At 44.7% G+C, this 19,351-nt stretch overlaps 2 protein-coding genes across 2 annotated transcripts in view; both read left to right on the top strand.

Annotated features, from left to right (window-relative positions):
- Positions 1–19,351, top strand: part of C2H11orf87 (chromosome 2 C11orf87 homolog) — a 322,081-nt gene that overhangs the window by 15,332 nt on the left and 287,398 nt on the right. The window lies entirely within an intron of this gene.
- DDX10 (DEAD-box helicase 10) overlaps positions 1–19,351 on the top strand; it is a 134,929-nt gene that overhangs the window by 80,500 nt on the left and 35,078 nt on the right. Inside the window, exon 16 of the mRNA XM_075266059.1 lies at positions 6,279–6,341. Coding sequence (XP_075122160.1) covers positions 6,279–6,341 — 63 coding nt within the window. The remainder of the gene's footprint in view (positions 1–6,278; positions 6,342–19,351) is intronic.

Raw genomic sequence — 19,351 nt, 5'->3', positions numbered from 1 at the left:
TGCCGCCTGACCTTATACACCGTCGCTTTTATCTTTGCTTCATAGACACAACCAAGATACTTGGTCATTTAGTAATGAAGTGTCCGCACTCTAAGAAGCCGTATGTTATAGATTTCCCTTGACGCATAAAACTGTCTTGGTATCATCGTCTGATGTGGCTGGGGTGGGTGTTAAAGATAAAAAGATACTTGCGCACTTCTGGTCCTCCCAGAGACATCATAGGTCCTCCTCCAGTGACTGATGAGGTTTCAGTGGTCACATGAGCCTTATGGCGTCTGTTGCACTATATAGAAAGGGGATCGGGAGCAGTCTGGTGACTTCCCCCAAATCTTGCGAGTCTATCACCTTCCCTTGTCCCAGAAGGATAGTCTGCTTCTCTTCCAGGTGTAGGGCAGGACTTATGGACAGCACTTGTGGGATTTTGCAGCAGGTCTGCATGACGTCGGATCAGTGGGAGGATGGACTCATTCTGCTGAGGGGTCTGAATTAAATGCTTGTGGGGTATGTTTAGGGAGTGGCCCCTGTGCTCCAAGGTCCTCATTTACATATGGAATTAAGAACATAAGAAAGGTATCGTTTTTGTTCATCTCACACCATATACAGCACTATGGGAGCGGTTTAAAGTGGGAGGGGGGAGGTAATAGACCTCCTTTAAGACTGGCATATAGTATGCCAGACTTTAAAGGGGCGCTATCAGCAAAATTATGCTGTATGAGCCCCACATATGCGTGAATTTAAAGGCTATTCAGGCACCGCTAATCTTATTTTAACCCCCCCCCTCGTTTTTAAAATAAAACCATGAAAACATATGCTAATTATACGGTACTTATCGTGCACGGTGGGCGGTCAAGCACGATCCAACGTCATCTTCTAGCATGTCTTCCTCTTTTTTCTTCTTTCGGCTATGCTCTCTGGTCCTGGCTCTTCCCCGGCTTCATTGTCCTCTTCTTCCGGCGTGATTGGTTCAAATCCTGCACGTGCGTAGTAGCGCTCTGGAGTGCTACTGCGCACGCTCCGGCACCATTTTTCTCAATGGCAGTACACTCACGTCCTTGAGGCAAGCGATACTGCGCACGTGCAGGATTTGAACCAATCCTGCCAGAAGAAGAGGACGATAAAGCCAAGGAAGAGCCAGGACCGGAGGGCGTTGCCAAAAGAAGAGGAAGGCGTGCCAGAAGATGACGTCGGACTGTGCATGACCACCCAGCGTGCACGATAAGTGTAATTAGCATATATGTTGTTATGGTTTTATTTTAAAACGGGGGGTGTGGGGGTGTTAAAATGACATTAGCAGTGCCTGAATAGCCTTTTTAAAGACTATTCACGCATATGTGGGGCTCATACACCATAATTTTGCTGATAGAGCCCCTTTGACGGAGCAATACTCTGTTCTCTGGATCTTGGAGACCTCAGCAGTCAGATATTTTTCCTCTGTCCCAGCATTTCCCAACATGGGTGCCACCAACACACACGGGGAGGCTGTAAACCTGACAGGGGTCCCAACACTCTTTTTGAAAAGATGACCGCTTGCCTTCATGCAGCATTATCTGTGTCCTTATCAAACCAAAAATATGCCCTATAGGTCAAAGCCAATGAAGGGACCGTTTTCATGATGAAACCAAAGAATATTTTGGAGGATGATGTGGAGTAAAATATTAGGGAAAGAATCCTATAGCACGTCTGTTATTTAGCCAATAAATAGCGGTCTGTATGACAAGCGGAGCCTTCGTGAAGATGAAAGCCGTCTAGTTCTGTTAATGGAGACCTGATATGTCAGTCGGAAAGCTTACAGCATATGATGGAGGAATTTATGAGCACCGAGGATTTGCCAATCATAGAAGTGAATAGTTTAGAAAAAAGGATCATATTGTAGGGTATTGTGCAAAAGGTTTAGGTGGAAAAATGCTGCAAAGTAAGAAGGCTTTCAGAAATAGAAGGGTTAATAGCTTATTTTTTATCAAGTAGCAAAATGAAGTAAATGAAGAAAAGAGAAATGTACCGTAATTACCATCAGTATTGGGTGTGACCATTGCCCTTTGGAGGAGGAGTCCTGGCAGTGATGATCCGGCCCCCGCAGAGCCCTGATCTCACCATCATCTAGTCTGTCTGGGATGACATGAAGAGCCAGAAGGATTGGACAAGCGAGTTGCTTTGTGGACCATCAATGGAGACGTATGCATGTAGGGTCTTCGTTGTAATGCGAGCAGGCAAAGCTTGTCATAGACTGATGACCTATTCATGGCCACCTTTGCGCCAGTCACTTCTCCGTACCCTCACCGGTCCCGCTTGCTCATTGAGAGTCATTATTTCAAAATCGGAAAGGAATTTTTACCCCTGACATGGGACATTCGGCATCAGCCTCATGGGGATTTTTTTTGCCTTCCTCAGCACTGTAGGGTTATAGGTTGGACTTGGATCCTCATCCATCCTCATCCTCTAGGTTTCGATGAAAATCATGTGATTTTGGCCATTTCCTTGCGTCTATGAAATATTTGAGGTGTGTAATATGTAGGCACAAGCCACGCGCTTCCCCGTCCTCGCCAACGCAGGGATAGAACGATGCCAGGGATTAGAATTACATTTGTGAAGTTCAGACAGTGCTGCGAAAAATGTGGAGACAGTTTTGTCTTTCATACTTACTGCAAATTGAAGAAATAAATCATGGGATATCTCATTATATTTCTCCTTGCATACTGCGGCTGAATCTAAATTGCCTTTTGTTGCAGCGGCACCAAAAGCTTCTTCCTTATCATCCCAGGCGCAGATGGCTCGCACACCGCCGAGGGTGATAGGGCCACTCTCTGCACTTTTGTTTTACGCCGGCATCCACTTTGCTGAACCCTTCAGTCTTCTCCTTGTGATGTTACAGTGTTGTAGAGTGTAAGATCTACAGCGTCCCCCACTATCCGGAGGAGGAGGAGGCCGTGTAGTCAGTTGCTTTTTTTTTTTTTTTTTTTTTTTGGGCCTGCTTACCATTTTTTGCATTCGGTGGTACAAGACCTGACTGGTATAATGGTGAACTACAGCGCCCAAGCTGGTATTTGGCATTCAAAGCAGAGTTTTCTTTCGGTGGGGTTTTTGTTACGTTGTAATGAACGGGATTTTTAATGGTCGTAAGAATAACTGCTGGCAATGTGAGTGCCTAAGGTGTCTTCCCCATGGCAAGGCTATGTAGGTGGAGCTTTTATAGTAGCACGCAGAGGATTAGGAATCCATAAAATCCCTCCTTGTGGTTCCCAGCGGGGAGCTGTGTCACTCTCTGGTCAAAACCCGCCTGCCACAACTATTGCGGTTGCAGCCCGTGTGCACGGGCCCTTACTATATATTTCCTTTTGTAGCCATTCTTGGCCTTGGCTCAAAAAATGCAGCAAAATCTGCAACGTGGGGCCTTAGCCTTAAAGGGATTTCCAGGTTTATCAGATTGATGACCAATCCTTTGAATACATTTATAAATTGAAGATTGGCAGGGATCTAACATTCGGGAATCCAACAAGAGGCTGCAGTGTTTCCATGATCACTGCATCCGACTTACTGAACATGTGGCTCTGTACATTTATACAGTGGATGTTCTTGTATCGCATCTCTTTTCACTTGAATGAGACTGAACTACAAACAAGCTATCCCTTTGTTCATATCTGCATTGGTAATCCATCCAGGGGAGTCCGCATGGGGCCCACCCGAACGGAATACCAAACACAATTGCAAACGCTGTGCAGTAAAAAGCACACGGACCCCGTAGACAATAATGGGGTCCGTGTGATTGCCACGAGATCTCCGCACGAGTCATGCGGACATGAAAGTAGATTGTGAACTACTTTCCTATCCGCATGTTCCCTGCGGAGATCTGTCAGCAAGCACATGGATCCCATTATAGTCTAAGGGGTCTGTGTGCTTTCACTGGCCCACCGTTTGCAGTTTTGTTCGGTATTCCGTTCGGGGGGTCCTCATGTGCAGACCTATGTGACTGATAAACGTAACGTCACTTGGTCTATAAAGTGGAAGTAGTTCTCATGGAGTACTGCTATCACTTTTCACAGAAGGCCCGCAGACGCTTGATATGCTGCGAATTCCATAAACGCAACGGTTTTGGAAATTGCAGCATTTCCACGGCACATGTTTTTCTGCCATGTGTGGATAGGATTCACTATAATCCCATCCACTATGCAGGGACTGTAAAACATTGCGGTTTCGTTTGCCGGATTTGCGCCATGTTGGGGGCCTGGCCTTAAATTCAGTAGATGTTGAGTCAACTATATTTAGGATCATGTCTCCAAACTCTTGCTGCTGCCCCATAAGTTTCAGGATTGGTGAGCGTTACAAAGGCTGGACCCCACTGAGCATGAAGTGAAGTTCTATCCTACTGATATGACGTTACTTATGAGAAGGGAATACCCCTTTAAATTGAAATAATCTGGCTTCTTTTTACTACCACTAGAGGGCGCTCATTGCTTTATAAGCACAATGGCGGTTGTTTAAATAAGTCCCGATTACGCTCCGTAGGTCAACCTTTGACTTTTTTTTTTGAAAAATACTAAATGTAAAAATATAACCAAATTTTCGGTTCCCTTTAGCATATATAATGCCGCCATAGCTTGGCTTATGTTGTAATGATCACGGCATTGGAGTTGTTTTTTTTCCCCTTCCTTTTTGTCATGTACAATGAACCTTCCATTAACTCCTAATCGTATTCTCCTAGCACTGCCGCTCGGGGCGAGGCGCACACACGTCACACTGTATTATAATATAAGAGTCTGACTGTGTTAATGTTACACATAATGGTTTTATGATCCCTCCCGAATAATAGCGGGGCATAATTTCTGATATCTATCCATTTACACGCTTTGTGAAAGCACAGAGTTCATTGTGAGTAAGAATGGAGCTGGAATAAGCGGGTGCTCCGTGCGGCATACCTCTGCTTGTCATTCTACGTCTGCGGGGTTATGTTCTTATGGGGGAAGTTAACCGTGTGGTTACCGGACTGTTACATGTGAGCTGCTTACGTGTAACTCAGTGCTTATCGTGCAAGGCCAAGTATGTTTAAGATTTTTGCTGGTGCTTATAGGGCATTATATGCAAAGAGCACTGTGGCTGGAGCTCGTAATTGTGGCATAACTGGGGAACTGTGTTGGCAGCTCGTAATAGGTGGCACTGCATCAACTGCTCATAACAAGGGGCACTGTGTCGGCAGCTCATACCAGGGAGCATTGTGTCGGTAGCTCGTAACATGGGGACACTGTCGATAAATTGTACCAGAGGGCATCATGTTGGCAGTTCGTAACAGGAGGCACTGTGTTGGTAGCTCGTAATGGGGGCATCGTGTCGCCAGCTCGTACCAGGGTGCACCGTGTTGCCAGATCGTACCAGGGGACACTGTGTCGCCACTTTGTACCAGGGTGTACCGTGTTGCCAGCTCATACCAGGGTGCACCGTGTCGCCAGTTCGTACCAGGGTGCACCGTGTCGCCAGTTCGTACCAGGGTGCACCGTGTCGCCAGTTCGTACCAAGGTGCACCGTGTCGCCAGTTCGTACCAGGGTGCACCGTGTTGCCATCTCGTACCAGGGTGCACCGTGTCGCCAGTTCGTACCAGGGTGCACTGTGTTGCCAGCTCGTACCAGGGTGCACCGTGTCGCCAGCTCGTACCAGGGTGCACCGTGTCGCCAGCTCGTACCAGGGTGCACCGTGTCGCCAGCTCGTACCAGGGTGCACCGTGTCGCCACTTCTTATCAGGGGGCGCTGTGTTGGCAGTTCGTAACAGGAGGCACTGTGTTGGTAGCTCATAATGGGGGCACCGTGTCGCCAGCTCGTACCAGGGTGCACCGTGTCGCCACTTCTTATCAGGGGGCGCTGTGTTGGCAGTTCGTAACTGGGGGCACTGTGTTGGCGGGTCATACCAGGGAGCACTGTGTCGGATGCTCATACCAGAGGGCACTGTGTTGGCAGCTCATAACTGGGGCACACTCCAGTGAGAAGCAAGTTCAGTTTTTGGCTAACATAGAAAAAGGGGAAAGTACAATTTAACAAATATTGTAACACATTACAATATTTCTTAATTTCACAAATTCTGCCAAAAATCTACAGTTTTTTGAAGGTTTAGGTCCCTTTTAAGAGAGTCCTGTAATAACCTAGTCAGTATGGGAAATGTATAGATAATACCGTACTATATTATAGTTACAGTTTGTGTAATGCTGCAGTAGGCAAAGCTGTGAAATAAGATGTTGTATGTGATAAATTGTCTTGCAGTGGTTCGGACCAGTATTCACATATCTGTATTTTACAGGAAAGAAGATTAAAGGAAAAGGCTGCCAGGAGACAAGCGAGACAGAAGCCAGAAGAGGTAAGAGTATTGCGTTTTACAAGACTTTACCTTGGAAGAATTCACTGCAGATTTATTGTAAAGAATATCTATACACACCTAGCACAGTGGCTGGAACTGGGGACCATTGCCTGTGAAATATACTGTATATTCTTTTCTTTTGATCGCCATTCCCATCTACGGACTGTCTGGTATTGCAGGTCGGCTACATTAAAGTAGATTGTGTTGAACTGCAGTACCGCACATGACCTGTGCACGGGTGTGGTGCTGTTCATACTCCAGAACATGGGGTATCTAGTTTTGGCTAAATGGATTTATTAGTGTTTGCTGCAGTGTGAGTACCAGTCATTGTCATTACTTTTATATTTTTGGGTCGGCCATGTTGCTTTTGTCCCTGGTTGCTTGTCATGTCACTGACACCCTGTCTGTAGATTGCGCACATTTCCAGTCCGCCCCTTCTCACTGTCCATCATGCCGGGAACAATGCCCGGATAATTATCTATACAAAGCAATTGAAATGGGAAATAATTATTCTGTCGTGAGAGATAGAAAGTCTTGTTCAGCTCACTATTAAGAAGCACTTTGTCTTCTAACAAAGGGGCTAAATGTGGAGCTTTTATGGAGCTTGGCAATGCAGCACCGCCAGGATTGAGATCATCTTCTGGAGTAGAAAAGGAGAGCAGAGAACTTGTTCCCTACCCATTTGTCTGATAACTGAGAACACAAGCGAGAAAGGAGGGCACCTGTTAAAGGGACAGCAGCGTAATTTGCATTAGTGGATAGGTACATAAAGAGGGCATTTCACCACTTCTGCCAAGTCCACCTCTTTGCACCTTCATGTATTCCAGAACAGTTGGAATTTTTTCTCTAGCCCCCACCATTCCTGAGTTATCAATGTTTAGTGCCTGATGTTCTATTTAGGCTCTACTATTAGGAGGGCGGTGTCGGGCAGGAGCAGACAAGGGGTGTGTCTGAGCTCTGACACTGGCTGCCTCTGATTGGAGCTCTCAATCACGCCCCCTGCCTGACACCACCCCTTCTGACCGTACATAGCCTAAGTAGAACATCAGACACAAAAACTGACTGAACTGATGGCTCAAGAACGGTGGGGGATAGAGAGAAAATTCCAACTGTGCTGGAATCAGTTGGAGGTGGAGTTGAAGTTGATGGTGGTGGGGAAAGGTCCTCTTTAATTCATATAATTCACACCAATTTTCTGGCTTGGACTATAGTAAAACATCCGTTGTTGAGGTATGGGTACAATGTAGTGTTCAGTCTGCCATTACCTTGACTGCTGTACATCATACACAAACTCTTTCCTTCTAATATGGTTGTCTTCTGGACAGTTTTTGGGAAAAAAAAAATTCTATTAAAGGGATTGTTAAAAAAAATAAAAATAAAGCGTATTACATTGTCAGTGGCACTCTGTTTTCCATCACTGACGCCTGTCCAAGCTCACGTTGGGGCCTAGATGCAAGAAGTAGTCATCTGCAGAGGGATCGGTGACGCCACTCACATAGGTCACATGTTCCTTTCCAGCAATCTCCAATTCCTGGACATCACCTTTAAACTAAAATTTAAAACTCAAAACGTTCCCTTTAAGACCACCGCCCTCCCTGATCTTTAGGGTCGGAGGGGGCTATGATAGTCCTGGATGCTGGCTGATATTTACAGTGATTCATTATAATGGACTCGGCGCTAGTAATTATTGTTAGCGGTTACGGCTTCATTTACAGGTGAATGAAAGATTTCCTAGATGAGCAGATGTTCTACTGCATTACAATATCCTTCAAAGACTGCGGTAAATGTTATTACACAGATGTCAGACCTGTGTCTGATCAGGTACCTGCAACCTGCGGGAGGATCACAAAGGCCCGGGCTAATGTCACAGCTTGACGTCCATTTCTGATCTCTCTGTCTCTCCTAGTGAATACCAATGAGTCTGAAAATGCCCAAACTATCAAAGTATAGAAGTGTTTATTCTGTACGGTGAGCACAGAAACAGGGAATATAAATCAAAACGGGCAAATCAACATTTTTCTGTCACTTCTCCCCTAAAAATACTGAATAAAATTTCATATGTACTACCTAAAAGTACCAATAAAAAAGTCAGCTCATCCCACAAATATTGAGCCCTTACACAACTCTGCAGACTGAACTATGGAAATTAAGAAAGTGCATAAAATATTTTTTGACAATTTTTTTTTTTAAATTAAAAAACATAACAAATACTATATAAATTTGGTATATCTGGGACCGTGTCCTGATCTTCAGGATTAAGGTATTCTGACAATTTTATCACAAGGTGAATGCTATAAAAACAAAACCCCTAAGAAAATGTCAATTTAGGTTTTTTTTCCACTTTCGCCTCCTTTGAAGGGGTTAAGCCTAAACAATAATTATTCCCATTCATACAATAAATTGCTGATCTGAAAGGGTCCGACTGGTGAAACGTCCACCGATCCTGAGAAGGAAGGGGGAGGGGGGTGTTTTTCCTCCATTGTGAATGTAGCAGCTGGTAAAGTGGTCAAATTCCTGGTGGACGCATATGCTCCCTTCTTTCGTTGTCTTCAATATTTAGGCCCAAAGTGTAATGTACTTTATCAGGCAGAAAACAGCATTTTTTTTAAAATAAATCCCTCTAAATTACCTGCCACTAGGAGTCTCCTGTCTTGATAATCTGCTGTTCACTCCTTGTTACTAGGGAATTCCTGTCTTTAGAAAACAGTAGGCTCAAGACAGGAATGTAGAGCAGGGGTGCCCAATATGTCGATCGCGATCTACCAGTCGATCGCAATGGACGTATGGGTTGATCGCAGGATGCAGCCAGGGGTCGACTCTCAGCCTGCGCTGTGAACAAGCACTCTGGACACTTGCAGGCCGCTCTTAGGGATGGAGGGGCCGGGGTGCTGCTTGTTCACAGCGCAGGCTGAGAGTCATCTATGGACACTGGCAGGCGGGGCTGACACAGCCCCAGCCTGCCAATGTCCAGAGATAATTCTCAGCCTGCGCTGTGAACAAGCAGACAGCGGGGATCTCTGGGCTGCCACAGAACGCCGCTGTCTCCTGCTCTCACGATCCGCCCAGCCCCGGCCACAGACACACCCCGCCCACAGGCCCGCCCTGGCCCCGCCCACAAGAAGTGGGTAGTAGATCTTAGGGCTTGGTCATGTTATGAAGTAGCTCACATGTTGTCAAAGTGTGAGCACCCCTGATGTAGAGAGTGGAGTGAACACATCAGGAAGCAGAGGGGCATGTCTCCAAAGCCTCTGGGTGTTTATACACAGATTTGCTTTTTTTGTTCCTCCTACTCTACTCTGCATGGAGATGATTCTGGACCTTGTTACAGTTCACAATGAGTGTAAAGAGAGTCGATCTACTTCTGACTAACTGCTTGTGCTATCGCTGATGGGATGTTAGTCGTAGACAGTAAGAAACTTTCCTTATTGTTCTCAGACTTCTCTTTTTTTAGCTGCATCATAACCTGTATTTGTAGTCCAGTCCTATAGTATGGTTACTTAGGCTTTTTTAAGCGATTTGTTTGCTATTTTACAGTTACTCCTGGCAGAATTACATGTAAAGAAACCAGTAGTAATAGTAATGGATGAGGAGGGGGCAGAAGGCTCCTTATGGTACATGCCGCCCCCTGCCTTAGAGAGAAATGCAAAATGTGCAGCAGCCATAATGGCTTATACAGTCATAGAACAGACTGACTTGCAGAGATTTCAACTTTTGATGAAAACTCTGTTACCCTTTATCGCTCATGTAATGCAAATGTGTTTACTGTAGAGAATAAGCTGATCAGTCCGTGTGCAAAGTCACTTGAGGCGGATAAGGACAAGTTTTCGTCCTATTGATTTTGAAGACTTGGCTTGTGGATAGTTTATATAGTTCAGCGGGGCATTGTGGGTGTTCTGACACTGAATCATGAAAAGATGCTTAATAGTGTCACCATGTCCCCATGATAAAACCAATTTGTCATCAGGGTGTCACCCTGTGAAATAAACAGTTGATGAACTTCTCACAGACTCGACGTGGAGTTTTCCTTGAGTCACTGAACAGAATCTTCTGGCTCGGAGTCCAATTTATTTTGTAGTTGGTGATGAAGTGACATGTAGCGCGGTGATGCGTCTTATCCCTGAACGTCTTTCAGGATTATCCAAAGAATTTAATCAACTTAGTGTCTTGGTTAAACAGGATCCTGTTCTTGGACATCTTTAATCCTATACGTCGTCCCCGGACAGTGCCGTGTATTAGGAGGCCCTGTCCAATGACAAAGGAGACGCCAAAATTTGCCCTTTATTATTCTTTATTAGTGTTGCTAATAGCAAGGTGACCACCAGTTCTCTTAGGTTTTGGTGTAACATGGTTGTCATTTGGCTAGGAGGAGTTCACAATGATATAGACATACGTACTTCTGGCAGATAGTACTCCTAATTCCGTTTTAGTCAAGTAGGCACAGATATTACTACTTTCCTGTCTTAATATTTTTTCTGTAAGTGATACCGGCACATGTATGTTCTACTCACTTCTAATTATAAGTAACCTAGACTCTTCCTTTTTCTAAATCCCTGTTTCTCTCTGTAAAATTTGGACACAGAAGGCACTATTAATCTGCAGGCACAGATAGTACTTTATCCCTGCCTCTCTTTGGAAATGATGTTGGCACAGAGTAATCTTGGGGTCCCATAGTAAAACCTGTAATGGGGCTCCACACTGCCATGACAGCTTTTAGCAGCAAGTTCACAACTTGAACAATGTATTTGGTCACTCTTATACACAGGGATAACTCGTTCAGTGATGTCATAGTACAGGGAGCATGCGCATAGTGATGTCACAGTATAGGGAGCATGCGCGCAATGATGTCATAGCATAGAGAGCATTTGCACGGTGATGTCACAGTATAGTGGTAATGTACACGGTGATGTCACAGTATGGTGGTGATGTCACAGTATAGTGTTAATGTACACGGGGATATCACAGTATAGTGGTAATGTACACGGTGATGTCACAGTATAGTGGTAATGTACACGGTGATGTCACAGTATGGTGGTAATGTACACGGTGATATCACAGTATAGTGGTAATGTACACGGTGATGTCACAGTATAGTGGTAATGTACACGGTGATGTCACAGTATAGTGGTAATGTACACGGTGATGTCACAGTATAGTGGTAATGTACACGGTGATGTCACAGTATAGTGGTAATGTACACAGTGATGTCACAGTATAGTGGTAATGTACACGGTGATGTCACAGTATGGTGGTGATGTCACAGTATAGTGGTAATGTACACGGTGATGTCACAGTATAGTGGTAATGTACACGGTGATGTCACAGTATAGTGGTAATGTACACGGTGATGTCACAGTATAGTGGTAATGTACACGGTGATGTCACAGTATAGTGGTAATGTACACAGTGATGTCACAGTATAGTGGTAATGTACACGGTGATGTCACAGTATAGTGGTAATGTACACGGTGATGTCACAGTATAGTGGTAATGTACACAGTGATGTCACAGTATAGTGGTAATGTACACGGTGATGTCACAGTATAGTGGTAATGTACACGGTGATGTCACAGTATAGTGGTAATGTACACGGTGATGTCACAGTATAGTGGTAATGTACACGGTGATGTCACAGTATAGTGGTAATGTACACAGTGATGGCACAGTATAGTGGTAATGTACACGGTGATGTCACAGTATAGTGGTAATGTACACGGTGATGTCACAGTATAGTGGTAATGTACACAGTGATGTCACAGTATAGTGGTAATGTACACGGTGATGTCACAGTATGGTGGTGATGTCACAGTATAGTGGTAATGTACACGGTGATGTCACAGTATAGTGGTAATGTACACGGTGATGTCACAGTATAGTGGTAATGTACACGGTGATGTCACAGTATAGTGGTAATGTACACGGTGATGTCACAGTATAGTGGTAATGTACACGGTGATGTCACAGTATAGTGGTAATGTACACGGTGATGTCACAGTATAGTGGTAATGTACACAGTGATGTCACAGTATAGTGGTAATGTACACGGTGATGTCACAGTATAGTGGTAATGTACACAGTGATGTCACAGTATAGTGGTAATGTACACGGTGATGTCACAGTATGGTGGTGATGTCACAGTATAGTGGTAATGTACACGGTGATGTCACAGTATAGTGGTAATGTACACGGTGATGTCACAGTATAGTGGTAATGTACACGGTGATGTCACAGTATAGTGGTAATGTACACGGTGATGTCACAGTATAGTGGTAATGTACACAGTGATGTCACAGTATAGTGGTAATGTACACGGTGATGTCACAGTATGGTGGTGATGTCACAGTATAGTGGTAATGTACACGGTGATGTCACAGTATAGTGGTAATGTACACGGTGATGTCACAGTATAGTGGTAATGTACACGGTGATATCACAGTATAGTGGTAATGTACACGGTGATGTCACAGTATAGTGGTAATGTACACGGTGATGTCACAGTATAGTGGTAATGTACACGGTGATGTCACAGTATAGTGGTAATGTACACGGTGATGTCACAGTATAGTGGTAATGTACACGGTGATGTCACAGTATAGTGGTAATGTACACGGTGATGTCACAGTATGGTGGTGATGTCACAGTATAGTGGTAATGTACACGGTGATGTCACAGTATAGTGGTAATGTACACGGTGATGTCACAGTATAGTGGTAATGTACACGGTGATGTCACAGTATAGTGGTAATGTACACGGTGATGTCACAGTATAGTGGTAACGTACAGAGTGATGTCACAGTATAGTGGTAACGTACACGGTGATGTCACAGTATAGTGGTAATGTACATGATGTCACAGTATAGTGGTAATGTACATGGTGAGGTCACATTATAGTGGTAATGTACACGGTGATGTCACAGTATAGTGGAAATGTACACGGTGAGGTCACATTATAGTGGTAATGTACACGGTGATGTCACAGTATAGTGGTAATGTACATGATGATGTCACAGTATAGTGGTAATGTCACAGTATAGTGGTAATGTACATGGTGAGGTCACAGTATAGTGGAAATGTACACGGTGAGGTCACATTATAGTGGTAATGTACACGGTGATGTCACAGTACAGGAGTTTTGCCCACTATATCATCATAGTACAGGGATATTGTAAACAAAAATAGTCTCTGTGTGCACAATGTCATCACAGCATACGAAGGAAGTAATTATAATGATGTAGCATGCAGGTATTATGTCCCATTTCTTTTATACATAGTTATCACTAATTGCACCCTAGGTCTCAGTGGCAATGTGCCCCCCTTAGTTGAAAGCCCCCATGGCAGCTGTTGTGTCTTTTACCCTGGCAATAATCTTGCTGTCATTTTTGTTGATAATGCCTCTCATCTAGGTTTAATCAACGAACGCACAGATAGAACTGCATTCCTGTTCTTTCTTCTTAATGAAGTAGGCACAGATAGTGCTGCCTCCCCCCCCTGTAAACTATATAGAGACTGTAATGCCTTCTTGTCTTGATGTAAGCACAGATGATAATGCCTCCTGTCCCTCCCTGCAAATCGTACATGTCCATAGCAGTATTCTTTGTCTCTGTCTCTCCTAGTAAAAGATTTAGACAGATAGTACTGCCTACTCCTCTCTATTTAATAATACTGTCTCCTTGTGTCTCTGTAAATTAACGTATACACAGATAAATCTGCCTCCATGTTCCTCCCTTTAATGACATCAGCTTAGCCTTCTTTATCCCTTTATTCCCCCCATGTAGGCACAGATAGTACTGCCTCACTTAGCTAATCACTGGCTTCAATGGCCACGTGCTGGCTCACCTCGGCACGCTGTCGCTGCTGACTTGTGGAAGTATAAAAATGGGAGCAATACGGTATTTTACTGATCAGTCATTTTTTCGATGGTTTATTATATATCCTACAGGCAGATTTTTTTTTAGCGACAACCCTTTAATTTGTGGGGTCGTGTCTCCTTTAAATTGACCGTTTACACCGCCTAATGAAATAACGTTTTGTTTTTTTTTTCACCGTTGTCCATGCTCTTTGACTGTAATCACACTCCAGAGCATTTTACGCCCCCTGTACGCGCCACCTCCTGACACAGGTGAGAGCCATATTTTTCCTTTTGACTGCATAAATAGCATGCACAGCGCAACGAAAACAAATGTCATGCCAAAAGCAATATGCTTTTATCAAAGCGTTAGCAATGGCTCCAATTCACTCCCAGGCTCTATGGTAACGTACTTAGCGCGCTCCAGCGACGACAGAACAGATGTGGACAGCGGTGGGGTTGCCCACCTACAAAGACGTAGAAAATTTTCTATTGTAACCTAGGAGACTTGAAAATACCACATGCAAAAAGTACAAATTGGACTCCGCAGGATAATAATCTTCCATTTTTTCCCCCCTCTTGCCTCCTGAAGCGGTGACTAATTTCTTGATTACGTCAAGACCTGTATGAAGTGCGTGACTACAACCTTCCTTCTCCGTCCTGCACTTGGGATTTTGTATACCTGAGCAGATGAAGGGGACGAGCGTTGTCATGGGATTTTGTACTTTCGTCAGCTTTTTCGTCAATTAGTCGAGGGGGCATTTAGGAAAGGTCAGGTTACACCGCGCTTACTAAATGCGGTGTGGGTCGGGTGTGTTAAGTAGTGGCGGTGTACTTTCATCGTGCCTTTTTGTTTTTTGTGATTTGGCACCTTGTAATTTTCTGTTGAGTGCTAAAACCATTAGGCTTTGTCAAAAATACACAGAGGCAGCAGACCTGAGTTTGCCCAGTGGCGGCTCATACGGTAGATTTTCTCATTTTTTATAAAAAAAAAAAACATAAAAATTTGAATGAATGAAGACTTCTTGTAAGCCCAAAATCTAGGAGACACATCCCCGTCTACGACTTCTATTGGCACACAGTCTAGAGATGATGCCTGACAACCAGTAATTGCAGAAACCAGCTTTGTGCAAAATTACAGCTGTTACATCTGTTCTCCTCCGTTTCAGCTTTTTTTTTTTTGTCAGTGTGTATTGTGTCTCCAGCATTCAGCGAAAATCAGGATGAGCAATGCTAAACGTCTTTCTTAGGAACGGCAGGGAATGGATTTGGAGGATAAGTTAATAAAAATTCGATTCAGGTTGGTTTCAAACATAACGTTTTCTCCAGATTTAAAAATAAAATGCAAATAAAAAAAATCAGATGTTGCATGGGGCATATGGTGGAGGGGAAGTTACAGGATCCTTTTCTTGTGGTCATAAAGGGAAAAGCCTCTTTAAAGAGGACTGTTCACCATCCTCCGTTTTTTGTTTCCTGTAATAGGCTCCGCTCCACTGATTCCAGCACAGTTTGAATTTTCTCTCTAGTCCCCACCATTCCTGAGCAATATGTACAGTTAGGTTTGGAGTCTGGTTTGTTAACTCGGCTCTCTACTGCTAGTGGGTGTCTTCAGGTGTCAGCAGGGCAGAGGGTGTGGTTATGAGCTCTCTGACACTGGCCAATCAGAGGCAATCACAATTCTGAGCCACACCCTCCCTGATATCACCCACTTGGTAGTAGGGAGCTTGGTTTTGTTGTCTGATACACTAACTGGGAATGCTGGGGGTTAGAGTAAAAATTCCAACTGGACCACAGTCAGTGGAACAGCGGAACTGTAGTTGGTGGAGGTGCTGAGAGGTCCTGTTTAAAGCAAGCCTATGCTACAATAAACAATGGACAGATCTATTGAGAATATCAGTATATGTACTTTTCCCTCTTTAGTGGCATGTATGTTGACCAAAGTCTATGCCAGCTTTGAGCTGGTGTAGATTTCTGTCAAGGTTTGGGCTAAAGGGTGTAAATGTAGAGGAAGGTGTGGTGGACATCTGCCTCAAGTTCCTATTCTGTTCCCTTTCCGTGTGAACGTACCCCAAATCTCCCCAAACTTCTACTTAAAGGAGTTGTGTGGGATAAAAGCTAATTCCTACACTAATCTAAACACCCTCCCCCCGCCTAGTTTTTGAATTACATAATTTATCAAAACTGCGTATTTACCCATATGACCGCCCCATGGACATTTTCTGGTTACCGCTGATGTTCCGTTTCCCCATCATATTTATCTCTCTTCCCACCAGACTTCAGGATGGCGCCTTCATCTTTTCTGAATGCGGACGCGATCAATATTCCGGCACCGCTCTGTAGCTGGCAGTCCACCTCTACTGTGCAGGCGTGGGGGCTGCTCTTACACCTGCACAGTAGAGGTGGATTGTTGGCTGCACAGACCAGCACCGACACTATTACGCATACTGGCAGTCAGAAAAGAGCGAGGAGCCGTCCTGCAGGAGGAATTTTAGGGAGGAGAGGTAAGTTTGATGGGGTGGGAAGGTTGGCTGAGTTGGGAATAGCTAGTAGTGGGCGGGATAGTTATAGACAGGTGAAAGGGAGGTATCGCGGAATGGGAAGGGGGCGAGTGAGGAAGTGGGGGGTGGGGATTGAGGAAAGGGGAGGGGGGGAGTGAGGAAAGGGGAGGGGCAAGTGGGGGGGTGGGGAGTGAGGGAGGGGGGAGTGAGGAAGTGTGTGGGGGGGTGAGGTTAGAGGCTACACTAGCTACACTATTAAACAAATGCAGAAGATGCCAGGAGCTCCCAGAGTAACACAGAAATCACTCAAAACACTGCTACAGGTATTTGGGTGTATTTATTAACCCATTAATAACACGAACAGACCTTTTTTTCCCCCGTAAAACCCTTTAATCTGGGTATCCATGCTATATCGGTCACTCAGGGGCCTCTTGCAGCAGATCTTTGATGATGTTGTTTGTCTCCTACAATTACCCAGGGAAGAACATCTTGTTATGTTTGTTACTTTGTGTGATATTAGACTTCATTGTTATAATTTTTTTTGTTGCATGGAGACTACATATGAACATCCTCCGACTACACGAATTATGCCGCAGAATTAATTTATGGGCCGATAAGAGCTGCATTTGGCTCAGCCGAGAGACACTATCAGCCAAAAGCACATTTATTTCAGCTTTGGATATTCTGCAACGATTAAGGAATTACAATGTAGCCAGCAGGTCTTGGCTGACACGCGAAGCCTCCCTGTGTTTACTTCAGTAATGCCGCTTCTTTATACAAAGGCACAATAATTGTATCAAGTGCATTCGAGACTCGCAAAAACGACACGTTAGCTGATTAAGTTAACCTAAAATAAATACAGAATTTTGTTTAAATTTTTTTTTTTTTTATCCTCTAACCAAAGACATTTATATTAACCGATGACTAAAAAGAATGTTAGCTTCCAAAATAATAAAACATAAAGATACCGTAACATAATTTTTTTTTAGAAAATACAGCCAACAATATCAGCCTTTCTCCTCTTTTGGTAAGACCCCATTCACATTTTTTTTTTTTTTTTTTTTACGGTTGGCTCACTGTCACATTATTTTCTATGGATACAAATTCCTGCATGTTCACCTGTCTCTACTTTGTATCCGGTTTAAAAAACTGGTCTCGCCGCGGAGAGGCACAAAACACTCACGGTCGGTCACTTTGCAAACCCATTCAAGTGAACAGGTTTGAAAACTGACTGCCATGTTTTCGTCCCCTGTCCAGTTTCTCTCGGCAGAAGACGGAAACCCGAAAGCAGCAAGGGGGCCACACGGTGTCTCAGTGGTTAACACTGAAGCCTTGCAGCGCTGGGGTCCTGGTGTTCAAATCCCGCTAAGGGCTAAAAAACATCTGCAAGGAGTTTGTATGTTCTCCCCATGATTTCCATCCCATATTCCAAAAAAGACATACTAATAGGGAAAAAAATGTACATTGTGAGCTCTATGTGGGGCTCACAATCTACATAAAAAAAAAAAAAAAAAAAAAAAAGAAAAAAAAAAAGAAAAGGAAACCCATAAGCAGAGACTGGGTGCAGGTGTGAACCCGCCCTAAGGCTCTATTCGCATGAATGTGTTTTTTCACAGCTAGCACATTGACCCAATATTTTAGATGGCGCTGTTAACGCCCATATATTGTCATGGCTCTGTCTACGAGGCCATGAGCCTGGGGCAAAACTCGGGACAGGTCCTATTCCTGGCTTTTTTGCATCTCGGGCTGAATATATGAAATGAATCAGTCCGTGGAGGCAGGGGTGAAACTACCTTTTCTGCCGCCCGAGGCCTGGACTGGCTTAGGTCAGCAAAAATGCCGCCCTCCCCGGGGCCCTGGCATAGCACCGCCTGAAGCGGTCGCTTCAGGTCGCCTCATGGGAGGTGCGGCCAGGGGTGAACCTGCTTCTTTCGCCGCCCGAGCGAAGTGCAGAAAGCCCCCCCCCCCTTGCTGGGAGGAGGGGGTGGAGCAGGGGCGTGGCACCTCGAAAGGGGGCGGGGCTTAGCACCGTTCGCTGGCAGACAGCAGGCCCGGAGACTGCCTGCGCTCTGCCTGAGCGTGAGGGGAGGCTGCTGGAGCAGCGCTGCTCCAGTGGCCTCCCCCAAACCACCGCTCCGTGCTAAGCCAGTCCAGGACAGCTTGTCTTGGACTGGCTTAGGTTATCAAAAATGCCGCCCTCCCTGAGGCCCTGGCATAGTGCCGCCTGAAGCGCTCGCTTCAGGTCGCCTCATGGGAGGTGCGGCACTGGGTGCGGCGTTGCGTGGAGGGCAAGGACGGGCCATGGGATACCATCCATATGCTGATAGATGTATACCTTAAACTACTTAGTGGGTGGAGTTAGTTAAAAGGGGTGTGGCTCAACATTATATATATATATATATATATATATATAAATGTATATATAACGTGCTGGGACTATGAACCTGTTTTATCTTCTGTCTGCACGTAGCATGATGTGAGCAGAGCCTTAATCCTTCTCAAGGTTTCCGAATTTTGGTTCACAGTTGTCCTTCCTCTTATAAGAATCAGCCTAAACAATGTGCACTTTCCTTTGTCCTCCGCCATTGTATACAGCTGCTTTGCCAGTAAGTAAATACATTAGTTCCGTAAATATAGCCACGCTGAAAATGTTCCTCTTGGATTATATCGCCTCT

The sequence above is a fragment of the Leptodactylus fuscus genome, chromosome 2 (assembly GCF_031893055.1).
Source record: "Leptodactylus fuscus isolate aLepFus1 chromosome 2, aLepFus1.hap2, whole genome shotgun sequence".
In the NCBI taxonomy this organism is placed as follows: domain Eukaryota; kingdom Metazoa; phylum Chordata; class Amphibia; order Anura; family Leptodactylidae; genus Leptodactylus; species Leptodactylus fuscus.
This window is presented reverse-complemented; position numbering and strand designations above follow the sequence as displayed.